This window comes from Lycorma delicatula, chromosome 4, assembly GCF_047948215.1.
Source record: "Lycorma delicatula isolate Av1 chromosome 4, ASM4794821v1, whole genome shotgun sequence".
NCBI classification, from domain to species: Eukaryota; Metazoa; Arthropoda; class Insecta; order Hemiptera; family Fulgoridae; genus Lycorma; species Lycorma delicatula.
Genome location: NC_134458.1, coordinates 106,192,152 through 106,216,230, shown reverse-complemented (window position 1 = coordinate 106,216,230; position 24,079 = coordinate 106,192,152). Strand labels below are relative to the sequence as shown.

At 28.4% G+C, this 24,079-nt stretch overlaps 1 protein-coding gene and 1 pseudogene across 1 annotated transcript; both read left to right on the top strand.

Moving 5' to 3' along the window:
- Window positions 1-10,405, top strand: part of LOC142322911 (target of rapamycin complex subunit LST8-like) — a 33,701-nt pseudogene extending 23,296 nt beyond the window's left edge.
- A 5,121-nt stretch (window positions 10,406-15,526) lies between these two features.
- LOC142323724 (cytochrome c oxidase subunit 6A1, mitochondrial-like) lies at window positions 15,527-22,897 on the top strand. The gene is made up of 3 exons (XM_075363880.1): window positions 15,527-15,684; window positions 20,285-20,436; window positions 22,649-22,897. Exons 1-3 carry the CDS (start codon window positions 15,597-15,599, stop codon window positions 22,727-22,729), a joined length of 321 nt encoding a protein of 106 aa, XP_075219995.1. The 5' UTR covers window positions 15,527-15,596; the 3' UTR covers window positions 22,730-22,897.
- Window positions 22,898-24,079: the final 1,182 nt, after the last annotated feature.

Sequence of the window (24,079 nt, the reverse complement as noted above, 5' to 3'; positions counted from 1 at the left end):
TTACAGCAGACTTACCTGCATACCATTCTGTTGAATTTCTGAACAGTACAGGTGATTTTTTTTAGGTATCATAGGATTATCACAGAACATTTATAAACTAAATTTTAATTAGCATTCAAATCATTAGTTGTTGCCTCCAACAAAAATTGTACACTGTTGGAATTAACAAGTTAACAGGTTATAGTATTCAATTGAAGATGAATGCCATTGAATTGTATCAGTGGGTACTTATAAAAAAAGTGTATTTTGAAGTAAAGCCTGTACCAGTTAGCAATCCAATGGTAATCCCTCCCAAAATTGTCAATTTGCTATACTTAGATGTTAACTAGAAGATATAGTAGATGTTAACCAGGGGTATTAGTAAACTGTTTTCTTCATAGGTTCGAATATATTTTCAGGCAATCAAATAAACTTTAATAACAAGATCAGCTAAGCTAAACTGCCAGAAAAAAGAAATGATTAGTAAAACAAGCAGATGCAGAAATTATTCAACATATAAACTATAATTGCTATCCAAATATTCTCAAAAAAGCATTTTTTGAGAAATGAATTATTCATTCTAGTTGTCAGTCTGCAATTTTCCCAGAAAGATCCAGCTCCCTTCAACAGGTAACTAAACAGAGAACATAAGGTAGAAGGTTTGAGCTTGTCACAAACAAGTAAGTCTGTAACACAAAAAACTAATGGAGCAACAAACCCCAAAAGGCATATAAATTAAGTTTTTTCTTCTTAAAACTTAAAATGCTAATTCATATTAATTTAAATCATAGACATTTATTAATTCTTATAATTAAATTTGATGTAGACTCAATTAATATATATGAATGGCATTAGCTGAATCTTTCTGGAGAAGGGAACGTGTTAAATAAAGATACATTTAGAATACTGTTAAGTAATAATTATCATTTACATGAAAATTAACTACACAAGACTACTGCAAAACAAAGTAAATTTTAATCAGAGAATACCGTAATACTAACTTATTCCGAGAAACTCTTGACCACGGTCTTGTAGCACTGTATGCTGATTTTTGAGTAGTAATACTTGTAAATGAAAGGCTGCTAAGGTTACTAGTAAAGTTCACCAAGGAAAACTAAAACACAAGAAACATTTTTTTATAAGTCGAAATAATAAAATAGTAAAACTAATTTTATGGTAATAGCAAAACATGTATATTACAGGGTATACAAAAATAATAAATTTAACAGATAAATTTGATTATATGTAGAAATATGATTTCTTTGGTCCAAAATCTCATCAGATGAAGGCAATCTGTTATGAGACAAGATGTGATCAAGAACTACATTTATCCCATCTCAAGGATACTAGAAAGAAAATGAAGAATGAATTGGATTTTTGATGCCTATTTACTGCCAATACACTATCAGCATGTAAATGATATTAAAGTCCTAGATGAATTGAAAACTGGTTGTGTAACAAAAGATCAAAACTTCAGTAGTACCTATCACACCTCATGTATATTGCAGCCATAAAATAGGGATAGAATAAAATTTAAACATTGCTTTATATAATATGGTGGGCTAAAAATCAATTTCCCTTGCATGTGGATTAAAGTTCTGCAACAGATCAAAAATTTTGGTTTTGTAGTTGTTCATGATAAGTAATGTAGCTTCTATTCAATTGTTCTTTACTTCATTTTTTTATATACTGAGAATTATGGTGTTTAATTACAGAAAACAACAGTTTAGATGTCAAAATAACAATAATACAGCTGCCATCCTTGAAAAATCTCTATTCTCTGCTGTTAGTTTGCATAATAGAATTTAAAATTTGAAAATAATAAAGAAATGCTTCATGATTAAGTAGTCCTAGAACTAGTTGCAATTAAGAAAACAAATAATTTGATCAGGATATTTTAGCAAAGAGCTCTTCTATAATGAAGAGCTCTAGTCTTTTCAGCAACTCTTACTGCTGAAAAGTAACTAAAAAGGTTACTATTCAGCAGGAAATCATATACTTTGTCCACATATTTTTAAAATAAGGGTGCAATTTTGCAAGAAATTTTATTCAATGTAAAGCAGATGCACTTTTCCTTGGCTTAGTGATATGGTCTGATGAAGTATGTTTCAAATTGAATAGACTAGTTTATTTTATTGACAGGACTTATTTTTTGCAATAGAACCCTAACAAGTAATTGAGATGTTATTCCTGGTTATTAAACAACCCTTTGTTTTAACCCTTCTGATTTGATCTTAACAAGCTATATAAAACTAGTTGATTTTTATAAATCAGGACAAAAATTTATTTGAAAAAAGTAGGTTATTCAGTGAAAACATACTATCATGAATGCTTAAAGCAGAAGCCTGACTCTTTTAACATTTCCTCTGATGATTATTAAAAATATAAAATAAAAAATTTAATTTTTATTTTTATTAACTACTTTCTTAACAGTAATTGGGCAAAATGATGTTTAGTCCAGTATATAAAATGTATTTTTAAATAAAAATTTTAAAATTTAAAAAAATTATGTTATCAATAAAAATAACACTTCCAAGCTAAAAATAAAACCTTAAAAATATTATAATCTAAAACATAAATCAAGTTACATTTTTTCTCCTTTAACTGAATATTTCCAAAAGCAGAAAGTATATTCTTCTTTTTATTTTTAAAAAGAATAATAAAGAATTGTTTGTTAATAAAATTTGTCTTGTTTTCATATTAATTAATGAATCAATTCTTGAGTTTTATCCTACAAAAACATGTAACTGCTCTTCAATATTTTAGTTTTTTAATGAATAACAGGGACTTTCATCCTAATATTTTTAAATAATAAAGCATTTGAATATGTTGAAATTAAATTTATTTTTTAACAAAGTACTTCTTGAAATAAATTTAACATGGTTTCAGCTGCTGATTTCAAACCTCAGGGGATAAAAAGTTTCAAACCTCAGGAGTTACACTGTTTTTGTAGGATAAAACTTTGGAATTGATTACTAATTAATATGAAAACAAGAAAAGTTTTACCATACAAGTCTTTATTCATAGTCTTGTATAAGGTTTTAAAAAAATTTCTGTGATTACAATGAAATAAACGAAATGAAAGTTGAAACCACAATAGATCCTTGTCAGGAATCAAACCTAGAAGACAAAAGAACCTAGAAGACAACATTGTAATTAGCTGTCTCACCAGTACCTTGCGGCAGGATTGACCAAAGCAGGTTAGATTACGTAACTAATAAAGGTAACCTAAATATTAAAGATTAAAATGACATATTTGTCAATAGTTTTAGAAAATTATAAATAAAATACAGTTTTATACACTGTAGGTCGTGTAACATTTAATGTGCATTAAATACCGCACAAAGTTAAAATATTTCAATAATTGTTCAAAATATAATGAAGTTAAAAACTTCATTATAAAAAATGTTTAAATAAAGTTAAGTCGGTAAAGTTTAAATAAAATTAAGTATTACGATTAATCTGTCTTTTAAAATAAACTATAATTTTTAATTTTTTCTTTTTTCATTAACATTTTCCTTCATAGGAACTTTCAAAGCTAATTAATAATAAACTTTCTGTGAAAGTTTTATTAATTTTAAGAATAATAGTGTTAATTAATAAGAATTTTCTGTGAAAAAAGTTATAGTATTTTGGAAATGTTTGTTTAAACTACTTTGATTAAAGAGTGACAGGAGATGAACTATGAATTTTTTTCTCAAAACAATTCATTGCACATCAAATATTTGGTATAAAATTTGGTAGACATATTTCAATTTGCGTTTAGTATAATGCAATTGAGTCAATCAGGTGGATATTTTTTTCATTCTTTTTAGCCATTTTGTTTTTTCAGTCATTTGAAAGTACTGTGCACAACTGCAATCAAATTTTCTTTCAAATTAAACAAATAATACATCCACGATTCTCAAGTTTATTAAAAAAAAAATTTGAAAAATACAACTCATGATAGTGCAAAATAGCAACTGAGAGATATTATTTAGTTTGTGATTTTAGAAACTTTCTGACAGAGTAATCCTTTCAAGATATGAATATAGATTTTAATTTAAGAATAATTGAAAGTTAAAAAATAGTGGTCTGGACTTACATGTAGTAAAATATTTAAAGAAAAATGTACTTTTAACATTTTTCCTTAACAAATTTCCTGGTGTAAATTAAGATTTAACAAATGGGAATTCTTGATAAATCTGTGACTGGGATGTCATGTTATAAAAAAATGACAAATTTCAGTCATCAACATTAACCAAAAGAATTGGATCAAGATATATTATTTCAAGAAGCAACTGTGAGATTTAAGTTATTCACCTAATTTGGTGTAAAATTTACTTTGAGAGTTCATTTCAGGTTGTTCTCACATCTACATAGTGTATAATCTTTCTTAGACCAGTCATGGCAATTTTTCAGATAAACTTTTAACTGGATTAATATTATCAACTTATAGTGAACTGAATATTTCACATTTTTCCCTTATTTACTGTAGGCAGTGGGATAGTGTTGCATTCATGTTTTAGCACCTCGTACAGTGTTATCTTCATATACCAGGTTCAATACAGAGTTATATTAGCTACTTGGTGGATATGATTATACTATAAAATTATGGCAAGCACATTCTGGTGTATGTCAGGACTATGCAACATGCGGATTCTGTATCCTTGTATGAGTAATTTATAGATTTTATTGTTTGGTATTTATTTGTTATGGTATTTCATCTTACATATTTGTGGCGTTCAAATCCAATACTAAAGATCCTTGCTCAGGCTTGTTAAATTTATAATTGATTAGTTGGTCTACTTTTATCAGAATGAAATTAAGATGAGGTATGCACATTTCATGAATATGCACATTAAAATAAAATAGTAAATTTTGAGATTGCTATTAGTTTTTGATTGAATGCAGTTTTTGACTAAAAACTTGACTATATGCAGTTATTTATTAAAGGGAATTGACAAGCTCTGTGTAGTTGACCTTCTTGATCTACAAAAGCTATTTTATTGAACAGACCTTCCACAGTTCAGAGTTACTCTTTACTATCTGGGACCTTATTTTCTTAGAGGTTTTCATTTGTGGAGATCTGTTCAGTAATCATGTTTTTTTTTTATAAATAAAAGCTACTTAAGATTTTTCCTCATTTACGTGCATATTTTCTTAGTGAAAGAAATTTTAAGTGAGATATATATTAGGGTATACAGTTGCTACTAGAAATGTTGTACAGCAGCAACTGAAGTTTTGGGAAAATTCTAGATCTGAATTTTTGGATGAAAATCGCAAATATCTAAATGGTTGGTCCTAGCACTAGTTGGTCCTAGTCAAAAAAAAATTTTTTCACTCCCCTTCATCATCCCATCTGCTCCTAGTAGTACCTGTTAGAAGGTATTTTCAAGTGCCCTTAGGACGTCATTTGGAAAATTGGCAACCGCTTGTCTGATTTTCACGATTCAAACAATGTATGTATATTCAGCAGGTTGAGTGCTTAATGCTTCAGGTACTCTTGATAGACCAGATCTTGGTTATCCAGAAATTAAATCGTTTAGCTCTTGATTGCATTCGCCCACTGTAAAACGTACCGATCTGATTTTTCAGATCTAATATTAAAATCTAATATTGTGTTAAAGATGGTACACAGATTTATAATATGAAAGGCAAAGTCAAGTGGGTGGAATATATTGGAGTTATACGGAGGAAATGAATTAGAAAATGGTGTTAAATAGGAAGAAGAGGAGATCGAAGAGGATGAAAAGGGTGAAACAATACTGAGATCTGAATTAGATCTGAGAGCATTAGAGTTAAGTGGCAGAAAGGCTCCTGGAATAGACATGTTAGTCATAATACCAAAGAAAGCAGGAGCAGATAAATTCTGAACAATTAGCTTAACTAGTCTACTAGTCTTGCACCAAAAATCTTAACTAGAATTCTGTTCAGAAGAATTGAGAGAATGGAAGAAGTGTTAGAAGACAAATTTGGTTTCAGGAAAAGTATAAGGACAGGGGAAGCAATTTTAGCGCTCAGATTAATAGTAGAAGGAAAAAGAAAAACAAACCAACATACTTGGCATTAAAAGACCTAGAAAAGGCATTCACTAACATAGACTGGAATAAAATGTTCAAATAGAGATAACAATAATACATCAAAGAAGCCGTAATTATATAAAAACCATAATTTTAGAGGATGTTCCCTATCCCAGTTACTTTTTAACCTTTGCATAGAACGAGCAGTTAATGATGTTAGAACAATTTAGATGGAGTAACAGTACAAGGTGAAAAGATAAAGATGCTATGATTTGCTGATATAGCAATTCTAGCTGAGAGTAAGTAAAATACATGGATGAAGTTCTACGCAAGAACTCCCACATGAAAATAAACAAAATGAAAGTAATGAAATGTAGAAATAAAGAAAATGGACCACTGAATGTAAAAATAGGAAAAGAAAAGATTATGGAGATAGAAGAATTTAAAATGCCCAAATATTGATATAAAACCAATCAAATAAAGTTGCTTGAGCATATTTTCTTAGATTAGTTCAAAACATAGATTAACTTGTGTAATTAATTACATAAGATAGCTGCATGTAATCAAGGGACAAAGGTACAGTAACGTTCATACAATAAAAAATATCGCATATTTTTAAAACACACACGTTGTTGTTTGTGTTATATATATATAACTTTTGGCATTTGCATTTTTCCTTACTTATAGCTTCAGTTTCCAGTCACAGATTATTTGTCCTTTTCAGTTTTCAATCTTTCCTGTGAATTTGCATGGCACAGATTTTATGGTCGCCCAGTTGTATGATAATGTGTGTCCGTGTTCTTCTGATATGTTTGTTTGGGTGACAATGCATTATGTGATGCACTCCTTTGGTGCTTCTAATGTCTACAAACTGGTTGACCACTGTAAGGTTCATTCTCAATATTTGTTTTACCAGCTCGGATGCATAAAATTCTTATTCTTCACTTACTCACTGTACTTTCATTAGCAGTTTCATCATATAAACAGCTTTTAGGTGATGAATATCAGTAGCATTCATTTTTTTCTATTAAAAATTTCACCAATGTCGTTTTTAGATGCATTGACTTAGCAAATGACTCCATAATATACTGGTAACTGATATAAAATGAGGGCGTGGGTCAACAACCTTTGGAATGGTAGTAGCAGGAGATTGAAACTACAAAGTGAGCAGCTCCTATTGCAAAAAAACTATTGCTTTGTGTGATGTTTGTTCTGTTACATTAAAGTGTGTATTACAATTCAGCTATTATTATTACGGTTATATTCAGCTATTAACTGTATTTTTCAAATTTTTTAACGTAACAGGTCATCAACATATTTGTATGTACGACCTTGGTTCTAACAATCCAACGGCTATCATTAATTATGGAGTTTCTAAAAATGTTACTGGTGTTGGTTTCCAAGAGGATGGAAAATGGATGTACACTGGTGAAGACTGCAGTGCTTGTATATGGGATCTCGGGTAATTAAGAAGCAAGTATTTACGTTATTTTACAGAATTTTAAGTTTGATTTTTTCATCAATTCTTATGAACATGATAAAAATTCTAAACTTTATTTTTATGAGTTATCTTTTGCGCTGTAATATGTCTGAGAAGTCCAACAAACTCTGGAAAATATATATTTTGGACTTTGTACATATTTATATACATTGTGTATACACATTATGTATATACATTATTTATATACACAGTGTATCTGTGTATATGCAATCGTGCCAAATGCACAGATCTATTTGTCACCAGGTGTGGTGTCTATGTCTGATATGTGGTGAATTATCTTCTGAGTTATGATTTAAAACGCTTCCTCCACAATAATTTGTCAGGTGTTGTAAGGTTGGGGCTCTGTAGTAGTCGTTTCAATGGGGATGGTAATGCTTGTAAACCATAAATTGTTAGTTAAAAAAATGGTGCATTAAAGAGAAAATTGAGCTAGAGCCCCAGTCTTCCTGTGATCCAAACTCATTCTGTGGGGTGCCCTTCTCTTGAAGTTAAGGCCACTCTTAGTCGCCTTAACTAATCATTTATCATTCATACCATAACAATGTGGTCCGTACAAGTAACATGACCCATCCTGGCCCATATCATGACACATGTTGGATTCATTTCTTACTTGAAAAATCTAAAAAAAATGGTCAGACCACCAATTATATTTACTAGCGCCAATTTTATTCACTAAATTGGCATTCAGCAGCCTCTGCTTCCTATACCCTCCTATGTTCATTAAATTCATAATAATAAAGCTTGTTCAGTTTATAAACTATCGGCACCGACTGTTTCGAAACAGTTGGCCTCTAACTTAAAAATATTAGTTATAAATGATATTACCCATACTTCATATGAGTAAAAATAAAATGTATTTAGCCTGGTTCTTACCTGACTTTTAAGTTTTGTTTTTTAGTCAAGTAACTGAAGGCAGTTGCATTGTACATACTGTAACAGTGACTTGTGTTAGTTGAACCACTGTCATACATGGTCAGACCACTTCTAATCACATCTAATGTATAAATTTTCTTTTACTTTTACCAATTTCAAGGTTAAATTTTTAAAAATGTAGAAATTTTCATCAATTTTATCAGTAGTTTCTTTGCTGGGATGGGCATTGATGATGGAATAAGTCGGTCAGGATATGTCCTTTATGTATAGTATTTTTAAAAAAAATACATGTTGATTTTTTAACTATTCCTTGTTGCACTATACCTTGTGCACTATACCTTGTTGAATACAAAAATTTCATTCTGAAACTGAATGTGAAGTGAGATAAAATGCTAAAAATAATGAACACTGGATTTAGTTTTAGATTTTGGTAAAAAATTTGTTTTATTGTTAATCATGGCTCATTGGTATTGATATAAAGTGCTGGGACATACAAATTGTTGGTAAGTGGAAATTATTATATAAAGTTTTTTCCAATGATTTATTTTATGTATTGCATTAATTCATAGTCTTTAAACTATTTAGGTACTTGGTAACATCTGCTGATCAGTCTGCAAGAATATGGAAAACAGCTGACTTCTCATTGGTACAAGAATTAAAACATGAAAATCAACATTGGGTGTGGGATGTCGCTTTCAGTGCTGATTCACAATATATTATTACTGGTAATTATAAAACCAAATGTATGTATATAAAATAAGCACCTGAAAAGTAGAATAAGTCAATAGGAATCAAAAATGTTTAATCAAGTAATCATCTTAATATACATTCACAATTAGTTTGTCCTTTATAACGAACTAAATAGAAAAAAAAGATTAGGTTACTAATGGAGATAATTCATTTCCTCCTACAAATGATTTTCTGTATTATATAAAACATGAAATGGTAAAAATGGCCTAATAGTTTGGGGAAAATAAGGAAAAAGTTTAGAGATAGTTGGATGAATGGGAAGAAATTACCACTGTACAGTATGAAATACATCATTAACTTTTTTCAGTATAACTGATGAAATATAATCAAATCAGTTTATCAGTGAAGTGATAAACTTTTCTCAGAAGATAAATGAGGATGATGTATGAATTTAAATGAAGTGTAGTCTTCTACAGTCTCAAGTTGACCATAAGTTTGATCTGAAATACAGTTAAATGAATGTTTCAACAATTTGAATGAAGGCAAATGTAATTAATAAAGGAAATTTTCTCATGTTGTACATGAGAAAATCATATTGTTCGTGGACAATGATTGCAGTAATCAGTTAATATAAATACAAATTGATAAGCGATTTAGATTAAAATAATGAAGCATAGTTTCTCTCATTATGAAAAGTACTGGTTCATGAAAGCTATGGAACTATATATTTTTGAGACAGTTATAAAATATATATTTTCATTAAAAGTTATTGATTTGCTGTGGTATGTTTATTAAGCCTGTGCAAATAACTGTAGACAGGTCACTTTTAAATGAATCACTGTAGTATTATTTTATGAATTGGTTAGAAAAATGATTTTACACATTTTAGTGTTATAAATCGTAATTAATGAAAAATAGATAAAAATTTTAAGTTACCTATGTTTAGTCATTTACTTTTATGACTCGTCTACTAAAAAACTCATGTTTTATTTGTTCAGTTGGATGAATAATTTATTTTCTCATTAACATTTAGATCTTATATTCTGTATCTACTCTATCAATACAATTTTTTTCTGAAATTTGTAGTAATCATTAAATTTCAATTAAACTTTTTTTTTTAGCTTCATCTGATGGTGCAGCTTGTTTATGGAATATAGAAACAGGAACTGTTGAACGTGAATATAGTGGACATCAGAAAGCTGTTACTGCATTAGCATTTTGCGATCAGATGACACCAGTTGAAAGTCAAACTAATTCATAAATTTTGTATTAAAAAGAATTTAAACTATTTTTAATTAATAATTATTTATCTTTTTAATCTGCTTGTTAGCAGATTGAAAAATGTCCAAATGTATAAAACATTTTTATATACATTTATTTAAATTTATTAATTTCATAAGTGATTAGTGTAGAAGTAATTAATAATCACAAAAAATGTTACTTAGAATCTAAACCTAGATTGACATTTCAATTATTAAACTCACTGTCAGTAGAAAAAAGGTATAGAAGTCACAGTTCTATTGTGACTTAGTACTAAGAAACTACAGTTTCTTTCAAAGAAACTGTAGTTTCTTAGTAATAAGTTACTACTGGTGAAAACTAAGAGTAAGCAAGCAAATCCTTGGGTTTGCTTACTAGCAAATAAGGAACTTAAATAGGTTTGCAATTGATCTTAATAAGATAAGATGTAACAAGGATTATAAAAATAAATACAAAAATCAATAATAAAAAAATTAAAATATTTACTAGCTTGTTTTTATTTAACATTTATTATTTAACAATTTAAAGAAATTATCATAATTTTTATTGATAAATGTTTCTATTCTCAAATTATCTATATATTGGATTATCCAATAGCTAATTTGAGAATAGAATCAATAAAAGTTCATTAACATCTGCAGCTTTCATCCAAGAAGATACACAAATATTCATGATCTTGAGCAGATAAAAGCTCATTCCAATCTTGTTTAGGGTCAGAAACGTCATCATCCATCCCTCTGCTGAGGTGGAATATACCCTAGGGTATGGATAGATGGAAAATCCAAAAATGCTGCATTCCTTACTGCGGAGTTATTTCAAAGGCCAAAATGACAATTTGGAGGTATGCACTTATCAAAGTAGTCACATGTAGTAGTGCTTGCTCAGTGTTACACAGAGCACTAGCATGGTGGGCCATGTTCAAAAATGGGAGAGCTTGTGCAATTAAACTGTGCATACAGTCTCCCTATATGTGTATGCTGGGGCTACAGGAGAAGCATGGCTGAAATAATTAAGCATTCTAACCCATAACACTATGCAGCTTATGCTGCAGAATCAAAGTGGACCTGGCCTACAGTGTCAAGGCTGGTGTCAGCAAACACCAGTTTTATGATATAAACATGTAAAATTTTGTCAATTGTACGTTGCAACATCATATATGCAAATGTATTCCAATATTTTTATGAAGACGCTGAAGAAATTGCAAGATGCTTGCATTATAACTACATCTTGGTACAGATGCCATCATATATTGTTAATCATTAGTTTCCAGTGCATGTTTAAAATACCTATGACTGTATAAACAGTAAGATTGTGTTTACGTAACATTAATATTTTTAAAACTTGGTTATACAAAATTCTTTTTGTGGTGAATTTGTTTGGACTTTCAGCGATATATTTTGTAAACTGTTCAAACTTTGCAGAAAATAGTGCTTATGTGATCTCTGATTCTGAACATTCAACATTAGATGAGGCTGTCTAAAGGAAAGTGAAGATGAAAACAGCTAAAACATAGTGCTATTAATGATACTGCTTAAGCAAACATAAGAGATTGGGAATAACAATCAAAATGGGAATAACAATAACTGATCTGGAATGTGCTGCTAAGGAAGCTGCATTTTCATACCACACTGTAGACACAAAACCTTCAAAACATCAAAATGCAGATCTAAAAGGTTATTATGACCCAAAATTTTCATATGGTAGAACCATATGAAAAAAAACCAAGGCAGTTATTGTTAATATATTTTGCTATGTGTTGCCTTCTTGGAAAACATCAATTTTGCATCGTTAAACTGTTTCATAATTAATGTTTTAAATTGAAGTAACATTGTTCCAATTGATATTTCAGCCTGGAATTCAAGTTAATCTTTTAATGTTTTGCAGTGTGTGAAAAAATACAAGCTTGAACAAAAGTTGATTTGTTATATTGCTGGTAATAACAGTAATTTTCTTGAAGAGAAAGGGGAATTCAAATGTATTCAGTTTAAGTGACGTAGGTAGACCTATTTTATGAATTAGCATGTGATTCTCTGTGCCTGTATGAAGTATATCTGTGCCTGTTTATTCTCTGTGCCTGTTTCGTTAAAGTATATCTCATAGCAGCACAAGGTTCCTTGGTTTGTTACCTGCAATAGAAAGAATTCTTTCAGTTTTTGATGGCCTAAAATCATATTTCTTTTTTGTGACAAATGCCCAAAATTATTATTTGATTTTTCTGAAAATCTAGAAATTTAACTTTCTGACATTTTTATATGGTACTCTACAGTTATTAATAATGTAGTTCTGAAATTGGAAGCTAATTCTTGTCACAGCAACAGAAGCATTTCAGACATATTCTGAATTAATTTGTCAACTTCAGAAAAAGAAATACCCATAAATTTATACAATCTTCTGCCAAAGAATTGCTATGCACTCTAGAAGAAACTAATGATGTTCAGTAACAAAAAATTCTTAAGCGTAGACAATTTTTATCATTCTAGTATCCAGTACCTGCTAACTAAATAGTTAGCAGGTTTCAGTGGATAGATACAAACTGAAATTGCCTGGTCTGATTTATAAGAGACTGCACAAGTTGTTAATGAAATTATAGAAGATTCCATAAATATTGATGACCTATTTGATGAATGTACATTGTTGAACCAAGTAATTCAAAACCAAAGGATAGGTTGTGGTTCAAGTTCTGAAAAAGTACCAGATAATTTTGAAAAGAAGTGGAAAGCAATTTTTAAGATGTTTCAAAAGAAAGATGTTGCAATATTTTTAAAATGACTGAGTTTGCGATGTCTTTGCCTGGGACATCTGCTCCAGTTGAGAGAGTACTTTCAGTTATGGGGAACATTTGGTCTGTAGAAAGGGGTAGACTTTCAGTATCTACTGTTAACATCAGCTAAAGGTTTAAATTAATTTCTTGTAAATTTTATGAGTTCTAACTGCTTATTCAGCTATCCAACCAAGAAAGTCTTTAGAACTTTATAGGAGTGTAGAACATTATATGAACTGTATATGAGTGTTAAGAGAGCAAAAGGAGCCATTTATACTGTGTTCTTCATTACAGTAGTAGATAGCATTATAATGGAATGAGGAGGTTACTGGATACCGTAATGTGTAAAAATAATCAATCTCTATACAGTGCAGAATTGTTATGGATAAATCTGATGGTTACAGTGAATTTAAATATATTTAATATTATATGAAATATAAATCACCAAAATACAGTAATCAGATAAGTTGTTATTAAATTCTATTTTTATTACAATAAAACTTATGCTTTCAAATAACTTGTGTCCTCTTTTTGAAAATTATATTTTCTATTAAAAAATTTTAAATGATATAAATGTACATGTATTTGTGCTATCCAGTACTGGAATAATTTAGTCTTTAAAATGTATTTTCCATTGTTCTATAGTCTTTATTGCTAACTGTTAGATTGTATCTATTATACTGTTAAGTAAATCATCATCTTCGAATGTGATCTGGTCATTCATCATTTTATATTTTTATTTATATTTATAAATATAATATTTCTTGAGTATATTCATTTTTTATCATTATCACAAATCTCCAAAATCTCTAATTGTTTTTATAATCTGTAATACTATTTTTGCATTCTAACAGATGTTCAGCTATAATAGGTATACCTCATTTTTTTATTTTTGTATGCTGTGTAATGTTCTGTAAATCTCTTTTTAAATATCTGTTGGTTTTACCTATAAAAATATTTTTACATTCTTTGCATTTATTTGTACATATTCCTCTCTATTACTTTTATTATTGTTATTTTTTAAATATATCATTACTTAACATTTTGCAGTTATCCACTAACTTTTTATATTTATTTTTATCATATATGTTAATATTTTTTTAAATTATTTTATTTGTGTAATTATATTTTAGGTTTAAAACTTTTTGATAAATTATGGAAATATAAAACTCCGCCCCCACACATAAAACAAGTAAAGGAAGAACCATATAAAGCAAATACTGAAATAAAAGATTGTCAAGATAGAAAAAAAATTACAGAAAAATCTGCAAAATAAAGGTTCTTGTGAATGCAAAACAGAAAAAAGAGTAATTAATGAAATTAATTAGAAGTACTATCCACTTTCAACTGCTACATGTTTTAGGCTGTTTGAGTTCTATTTCTGATATTAACACAAATTTAGAAACATTAAAAATTTATAAAGATATCATAAAATTAAATATATTAGAAAATATTATATATATAAATACAATTGAAATTTCAATTTTATAAATCATCAGACAGCATTTGAAGGAAACAATCTTATAAAAACAGCAACAGATAGCAGCACTCGTGTAAACTAATATGCAATTTTCATTATTTTAGTAGTTTTATTTTTAAATTTTTATTATGTAACAACAGAATTATTTCAATCATGATTGAGAATGTAGGATCCTGCAGAAGTACTTTCATGAAAAATTAAATTAAGATATGTCTTATCTCAATATTCTGTACTAGGTGGCTTATTTAATAGAATTTAAATATAATTTAATGGTACAGAGGAATAATATGAATCTTAAAATAATTAGCAAGCATGTGTTTAGTGGAAAATACAGTTGAATAAATAAAGTTCAATGTTTCAGTAAACTGTTAAGTAATTTAAAAAGTATGTCCCGGGTTTGACCCTAAAAATTATGGTAAGTCTACAGCTATGGGACAAATTCTTTGGATTTAAGTGTAAGTTTCTTGAAAAATTAAAAAAAATTAGAGTTCTAAACTGGTAATTTATTAGTTAAGTTTATTATCAGTACCAATTTTATTTTGTTAACCAGATTTTTTCTCTAGATTACTTTGTATGTTTCTTACAAAAAAAATACAAAAGTATTACCAGGAGCTTTGCAGCTATGGTCACCTGGTGTTAACTTATAGTTATGTTTTAGTTAAATTTTATCTTTAAAAACATTTTAAAATACTTCAGGTTTATGATGAGAAACCTTGCAAGTTATATTCATTTTATAACGCAACATCTTGCATTCATATAGTTTTACGTATACATATATTTATATTCATACTATTATGTAATCGAAAAGGACGGTTATACAGTCACTATCATTTTGTTGCTGGAGTAATGAATATTAAGTTGAGGAATTAATGTATTAATAGAATATTTTTATGTTTTGATTACTTATTTGTTTAAGTCTTTCTGCAATAAAAAATATAAACAGGGTACTGATAATTAAGGAAATTATATTTTGCAGGAAGTTGAACATATGGTAAGTAATTTAACGATTGTTGGTATCACTTTTTTCATGTAACCTTTGCAGCAGTCAAAATGGCGTTCCTGGGAAGAATGTTTCGTCGTGGATTTCAGTCTTCTAGAGTCTTAAAATTCGAAGAAAAACCATTTCATAAACATGCTGGTAATATTTACTTATAAGTATTTAATAAAAATATGAAGTATTCATATTGCATTTGTTGTTGTACTGCCACTATCACGTATAAGAAATGTGGTATTAGCTATCTTTTTTCTCAAGTACTGTTAAAAAAAAAGTTGTATATAGTGAACAACTTTTTTCAACAGAAAAAAATTAGGGGTTTTTTTTATTCATTTCTGCATTTTTAAATAAATTGGGACTATTCATGAGTTTGATGGAAAAATTTTTCCTTTTAGTACATACTACAAAGTCATTTTAGAAGTAGCTTATTTTCTGATTTTTAATGTTCTTTTACTACCATTGTTCTAATAAGAAATTTTTGGGCAAAATTGTTTATTGCAATTTGTGGAGAGAGAAATTAACTCCCCTTCTAATAGTCTGATTCTGTGAGCCGTTAAAAGATTGACTGTGCTGTTCGTAAGGTGATTATCTGTCGTACCCTTGACTAATAGTGCAAAACGTGGTGTATTTTATCAATATTTTAGCGACTATATTTTCGTGCGTAATTTCGAAAAAAGTGTGAAATTGTGTTAGTTTGCCACAAGTTTGTAGTTTATGCCTAACTTTTCTCTTTACAAAAGTCTTAGTAACTAACAGTTTTCTACAAAATTGATTTGTTCCTGAACATTTGTTAACTCAAAACTGATAACTAGTTGACTAATTAGCCAGTCAAAGTCTGTAGTGCAGACTTTGCACAGGTCACCTGTGGTCAAAACTCTCAGATATTTATATCTTGTTTTCTTGATCCCTAGCATATGTTATATTAAAAAATAAGCAAAATCTTAAGTTTATAAAGTAATTGCTTAGCATTACTTCTTATTGAATTCTCTTAATTTGTATTAATTGATAAACAAAAAAATGTAACCATTAGTAAGCTTAAGTAATAATGTGCAGTTACTTAGCCTTATGTAATGGCATCCATTGTAATTAATAGGAAATGTTTTGTTAATGCACTGATGGTTTCATCTATTGGGATTTATCCTTGCTTTACAATGTAATAATAAAGATGCCACTCTTTGAGATGTTCCTACTATTGTAGTGTGCAATCTCTGAAGAGCTTAAAACACTTCTATTAAAAAAATATTTGTGTATAATTGTAAAGTACAAAGTATAAAACTGCATTTTGATATAGTATATTAGAAGTAGTTTAATTTCCCTGTGTATAAAATTTTTTTTGGATCATCAGTTATATGATTAATTGTAATGTTATTCTTTGTTCCTTTTTGCTCTTTGGTTAACTTTCAAAATTTTTACTACCTACCGCCTGATCCTTCAATATGTAAGTGGCTCTTGACTCCCTCCTTAAGTGATTTTTTTCTCCAGTTAGTTCACAATTAATATTCACTTTATTTCATCGCCAGAATTTAATTTATGCCTGTAATGAGTGCTAGTATCATCTTTCTTCTCAGTTTGAGCAGAATCCATTTACTACTTATTCTCTTGTAATTCAGCATTACACAGTAGTCTAACCTTACATTCACTTGTAACCTTTAATTTTTCTTAGATTAATGCACATGATCTTTGCTGTAAAATTAATTCTAAATTTTTCAATAGATTTTTCTATCAGTTAATTTGAAAAACAAGAAAAGTTAATGTAAACAATTGACGGATACAGGGGAAAAACAATCTGTTACAAAAAAAAAACAAAATTGAGATATTTTATCACTGAATAGCCTTTTTAATGCTCTACAACACAACAGAATGAAATCAGTAAAAGAATGATCATAGTCCAAGAAGAATGCATTTGAAATATTGATGTACAGGGAAAGACTGATCAATTTCCACCCTTTGTATAAAAAAATGATCATCAAGGAAAACATTTAGCAGTCAAATCTGAAGAACTATTCGGGTATATTTTATTGTATACATTTTGTATTTACACATTTAGTTAAAGTACTAACAATCCATTTTTACTAATCAGAGCCCTAATTATTACTTGTTTGAATAATATTGCGTCATTATAACTGAATACTTGTGTTGCATACTATTGGACCATGATCATTTTTTCAAAAATTATGAAAGCGACTTCAATATCTTGTCATGGTTTTTGCAAAAATATGTTGAAAAACCATATTATTATTAAACTTACTTTTCAAAAATGTGTATTCTATTTTATCTACAATTTGACAATGAAAACTAAATTATAATTATTTCAAATTTGTATTTAAAGTTTTTTTTCTATTTCCCATAAAAAATGTTTTTGTGCTTTTGACTGTTCTTTCCTTGTGCCCTTCAATTTTAAAAACTACACAAATACTGTTGAACATAGGCATTATTAAGACCTGGGAGAAATGTATTTAATAACACCCAAAATATTTTTGAGCCGTTTTCAAACTTATAAAAAACTTAAAATTTCAAATCTCTATACACTCAATTTGCCTCTCATTGTAATTTTTAAAAATTTCTGAACAGTGCATGCAGGATTGTTTTCCAGCTCTGGTCACATTTGGTGCTCTGACAGATAAATTATCTATTTATACTGTTCAAAATCTGCAGTAAAATTGATATATGTATGTTGAATGTTGAGGTTGTGTATAGTAATGGTGCATATGATTGATGGCTAAAAAGGTTTTTTTATATTGTATTCTCTATCTGATGTGAAAGGTGCATTTTTACAGTGAAATAAAGAGAAATTATGTATTCTTTTACCAGATGGGAGTTGAAATCAGTAGTAGTTAAATCTGAAAATTAAATCTATGAACTTGACTATAATATTAATGTTAAATTTAATTCTACAATGAAAAAAGTTTTATTAAATGAAAATTTCAAAATGACTGAGCTTGGTATGAATTCTAATTTCTTAGGTGTAAATGTTAAACAAGATTTATATAGAGAAAGGAAACAGTTATTGGTCTAAGGTAATACTTGAAAAATGTACTTCAAAAGTTTAATATGCTAGATTGTAAACCATTGATATGTACAATTTGATATAAATTTTAAATATGATTTAAAGAAACAGGGAAGATCTGAAAGCCCAGTAAGAAGTACAAATAATTGGTAGTCTATGTATGCAGGAATGGGTTCAAGGCCAGACATATATTGTACTATTATGATTTTGAGTTGTTTCAAAATGCTGCCAGAAAATTATTGTATAAAACACTGAATTGTGTTCTTTGTTATAGAAGTTCTTTGAAATTAGGTTTAGTTTACAAACAGATAGAGACTGATGCGGTGCTATGATATGTGGATGCTTATTGGGGCGGTGATTGTGATAGAAAATTGACAACTTGTTACTGCATTAAAATTTTTGGAACTCTAGTATCATGTTCAAAAAGTACTAGTATCAAGTAAAAAGCCAAATATGTGGTGTCAAGAACAGCAATTAGTGAAGCTTTTGGTTAAGAAATATTTTATTTAATTTTTGTGTTTTAAAAATACAGGAAAATCCTGTCTTGATTTATGAGTATAATCAGTCTGTGATTAATGTTAGGTAATGCTGAAAATTATATACAAATGAAACACGCAGTTACGATATATCATTTCATCAGAGAAAAGATTGCTGATCGTACTGTTGCAGTAAAGTATTAAAGCAAGTGACAAGTTTGAGATTTATTTGCTAAGCATTAGGCAAAGAAATGTTTGAATGTCTTTTTATTATATCATTCAATTGATTACTTTTATATATACAGATGTGAATAATTTCATTGAGGGGGTGTATTGAAAGTTGGCCATAAAATTTTGATAATGTGTTCTAAATTCAAGGTTGGCAAGATTGATATATTGTATTGAGTTGCTAGTGTATAGTTAGTATCAGTGAAACCCACCAGGTTGGTATAGTGGTGAACATGTCTTCTCAAATTAGCGATTTGGAAGTCGAGAGTTCCACTGTTCCAAGTCCTAGTAGAGGCTTGGATTTGAGTACTACTTTTATTTGGATTTGAATACTAGATTGTGGATACTAGTGAGTGTTCTTTGGTGATTGGGTTTCAATTAACCATAAATCTCAGGAATGGTCGAACTGAGACTGTACAAGGCTACACTTAAGTTACACTCATACATATCATCCTCTGAAGTAATACCTGAACAGTAATTCCTGAAGGCTAAACAGGAAAAAAGAGTTAGTATCAGTATGTGCAGTTGATGACTAAAAAGGGTTTTTATATCATTATCTTCTCTATTGGTAGATTTATTAAATGTTGTAACTGCATTAAATAAATATATGTGCACTTTTAATTTTATTTTCAGTATATCCAATTCTTGTTTTCCTTTTACATTTTTCCATTATTAAACATGACTGCTTTAATGTATGACTTGCTAACTTAGTTCTTTTTAAAAATTATACCTCAAACTTTTTACTTCTATCTGCATAAAGATCTCATCATTTGGAATTTGATTAACTGATTTGATTTTCAGCATCTTATTGTAGTCTATTCTTTATCACAAAGTATTAACTAACCTCCAGACAATTAGATTCTTTAAAAACATGTTTAATTCACTTAAAGTGGTCTTATGTATTAGGCCGATGATTCCATGATTTTGTCAGTTAATTATGTGGACTTAATTATTAAAAAATTTAATAATTTTTACTATTGTTTCTTTAAATTATTCTCAGTGTAGTTAATAAATGTTCTATACATTTTCTCAGAGGAAGGCGTTAAATTATGGAGGAACTTGACATTTTTTGTTGCATTCCCTGGTATTGCCTTAGCAATGGCAAATGCATATATCAGTCATACTGCTCATCATGAAGAGCGACCAGAGTTTATTCCATATGAATACATGAGAATACGAACAAAGGTATTTTAAATAATTTATAGTTTATTTTTGTATATCTGTCATTAGAAAGATAATTTAGTAATGTATGTATAACGCAAAAATGGTAAAAAAAGGAGAAACTTGCTTTATTATTAACTCATCATAAAATTACCATCTTCATGATGGTAATTCATCACAGAAAGATGGATTCTACTGTGATGTTATTTGATTTTGTTTGTAATCATTTTAATATATACACATATAAAAGTAGAAAGATTGGTAAACCTTTTAATGTTATCTTTTATGCTGTTTTGACTGAAATTCAAAATGCATCCAAATTTTTACTTTTGATTGTAATATTTTTGCTTTCACTGGATGGTAAATAAACACTTAAGTAGTTCAGAGTGTCTGAAGAAGTCAAGTTTTTCTTGATTCATTGTGTAATCCTGCTGAACAGTTCTATAATTATTGTGTCTGATGCACAGTTTTAAAATAGAAAATATCTAGCACTTTTTTAGTGTTTTTGTACTTGAATTTAAATTGTTGGTACTCCTATATGTATATATATATATATAAGTAATATATGTAAACATATTTACGTATATTTATATATTTAAGTTAATTAGAAGAGGTTAGCAAACAAAGTGAGCATTGGGTTATGTTATATTAATATAAACTATATCAATAGTTATGTTACCTAACCTTAACCTTGACCTATACTTAAGTAAACTCAATTAAATTTCACTTAAACCAAATTATTTATGCGTAAATAATGTGTATTGCTAATGGAAAACAGCAATAATATGCAAATTAAAAAATTGAGTGCCCCTGTTAACTCCAAATTGTTAAGTACCAAATTGTTATTAATTTTTTATGTAAAAATGTATTCAGAATAAGGAAATATTGTGCATTTATGCAGTAATAAAATTTGGGCATCTTTAAATAAATTTAATACTTATTTATGATACCTCCTCTCTTGTTAATCTGAGTATATGTGAGTTACCTTTTTTTAATATTTACCTTTTAAAAAATATTTACACAAATTAGACTAATAATATAGAATACTTTTAAGAGGCATTCTCTTCAAAGAATTCTGTACTATTAATTCACTACTCAGCATTTTTAAAATTATTTTATACGTTTACTGAATAATGTATAAATACTGCAGACATTGATTTTAACATAGATTAAAAGCAAAAATCTTTGCTGTGGATTCATCTTTAGAAATGAAACTAAATCTCAAAATGTGTGAAATCTGATGAAAAAGGGCTTCAGAATTTTTATTTATTATAAAACATGATAAAACTAGCTAAAGCACAAAAATTAACCTGGTACACCTACAGTTAAAAATGTGTATCCATAAATGCAAAATAAGACACTATAACACAATTATAAAACTGGAAGCCACATATGCAGTGGAAACACTTTTCCACATGAACAAACAAATGGACAGACTAGAAAATTGAAATAATTGGAAGAACCTGGATCAATGAAAAGTACGAAGGTGTAATTTAATTTTGTTGCAACTCTTTGCATTTAATAACTGTTCTGTAATCCATTTGTAGCGTATTGCAGTCTTTTTTTTGTATGATTCTCTTATTAATCCTTCAATTATAAATTTTTGTTCTCTTAAATTTTGATTTTTAATTTTATCTATTTTGTGAAAAATTTTGATTGATCCTTTCAATGTGAAAACAAACTTCTTTAAATTTATTTGTTATATGTAATTTACATGTAGTTTTGTAACAAAATGTCAATCCCATAATCTCAGTAGACTCCTGTTATTTATTTACTCCTATTTTCATGCTGTTTGAGCAAAGCCATGTATTATATTATTAATGATAAATTACAAACAAGTGTGATAGCATTTTCATAACTTGCTGTTTTGCCTTAACATCTCTAAAAATTTTAGATATTCTTTTAACAGTACAAAAAGATCTAAATACTTCATTTGCCAATTAAAAGTTTACTTTTCATTTTTATTCATGACTGAAGAAATATTGTCATTCTTGTTATATACTAAAAAAAACTTGTAAACAACTAAAATATATTCTGTTTACATAATGAATAAGTGCACACACTGAAGTCATGTGTGAAAATGGAAAAATAAAAATCTTCATACAAGAACAAGGTTGTGTAATATTTAATTAATAATTTATGTTGTATATGATAATGTTTACATCTTACTTTGAACTATTTAAACAGTTGTCACTTTAAAAGATTTAGGTGGTTTTATCTTTTTTTTTTTTTGCAGAAGTTTCCTTGGGGAGATGGCAACCACAGCTTTTTCCATAACAAAGAGCTTAACGCCTTACCTGAAGGTTATGAAGAGTAATTATCTTCTTTAGTGTTATATCTGTTCAGTAATTAATATTATTTAGGACAAAAATAATTTTGTCAAAAAAATCTGTTATTGACAACAATTTTATTTGGTCCATTGTTATTAATAAATCTATTTGTATTTTGAATTGTAAAAAGTAGTTCATTAAACTAATAACCTTAATTATTATGAGTTGATTTAATTTTTCCTGAATCTTTCTTTTCATTCATCTGGAATGTTAATAAAGTTATTTTTGCTTTATTTTTTCTTCGTTGTTACGGCATACAATTTAAATGTTATTACGCATCTTATTACTTAAACAAATTTATTTGAAATTCACCTTTATAAATCATTTAATAGAATGAAAAGAAACTTAAGTACAAAAATGTTATAAATTTTTTCAAATTCTGTATTGATGAAAAAGTTAATATCATGGACAAAAAAAAACCTGATTTTATGGTTCTTCATAATTTCTTTTTTTAGAGATTGTTCTCAAAATATGCTCAAAGGTAATTGGTGCCTGTTTTACAGCAGACATATTTCCCTTCTAGTTAGTCAGAATTGAAACCCAGAATTATTAATCAAAAATTTATTTTTAAGATGTTGATTGCAGGTTACATTCAGTGTTAACATAAGTGTTATGTATGATGCCCAACATTAATTAACCATAGGATTTTACCGCAAATAGAGGCTAACATTGTAATTACCTCATGTGTCAAGACAGTATACAAAAACTGTTGTGTTTAGCAACAGAATAAGTTGTTATTTATTAGTAATGTTGCCTTCCTTTCTGTTGAGTCTTCTAATTGCTTTTTGTATTTAGTTTTTATATTAATAAAATTGATTATAGTTTTCAAACTTATACAATAAATATTATATATATATATATATATATATATATATATTCAGGAATATATATATATATATATATATATATATTCAGGAATATATATATATATATTTTTTTGTCTTCAGTCATTTGACTGGTTTGATGCAGCTCTCCAAGATTCCCTATCTAGTGCTAGTCGCTTCATTTCAATATACCCTCTACATCCTACATCCCTAACAATTTGTTTTACATATTCCAAACGTGGCCTGCCTACACAATGTTTCCCTTCTACCTGTCCTTCCAATATTAAAGCGACTATTCCAGGATGCCTTAGTATGTGGCCTATAAGTCTGTCTCTTCTTTTAACTATATTTTTCCAAATGCTTCTTTCTTCATCTATTTGCCGCAATAACTCTTCATTTGTCACTTTATTCACCCATCTGGTTTTTAACATTCTCCTATAGCACCACATTTCAAAAGCTTCTAACCATTTCTTCTCAGATACTCCGATTGTCCAAGTTTCACTTCCATATAAA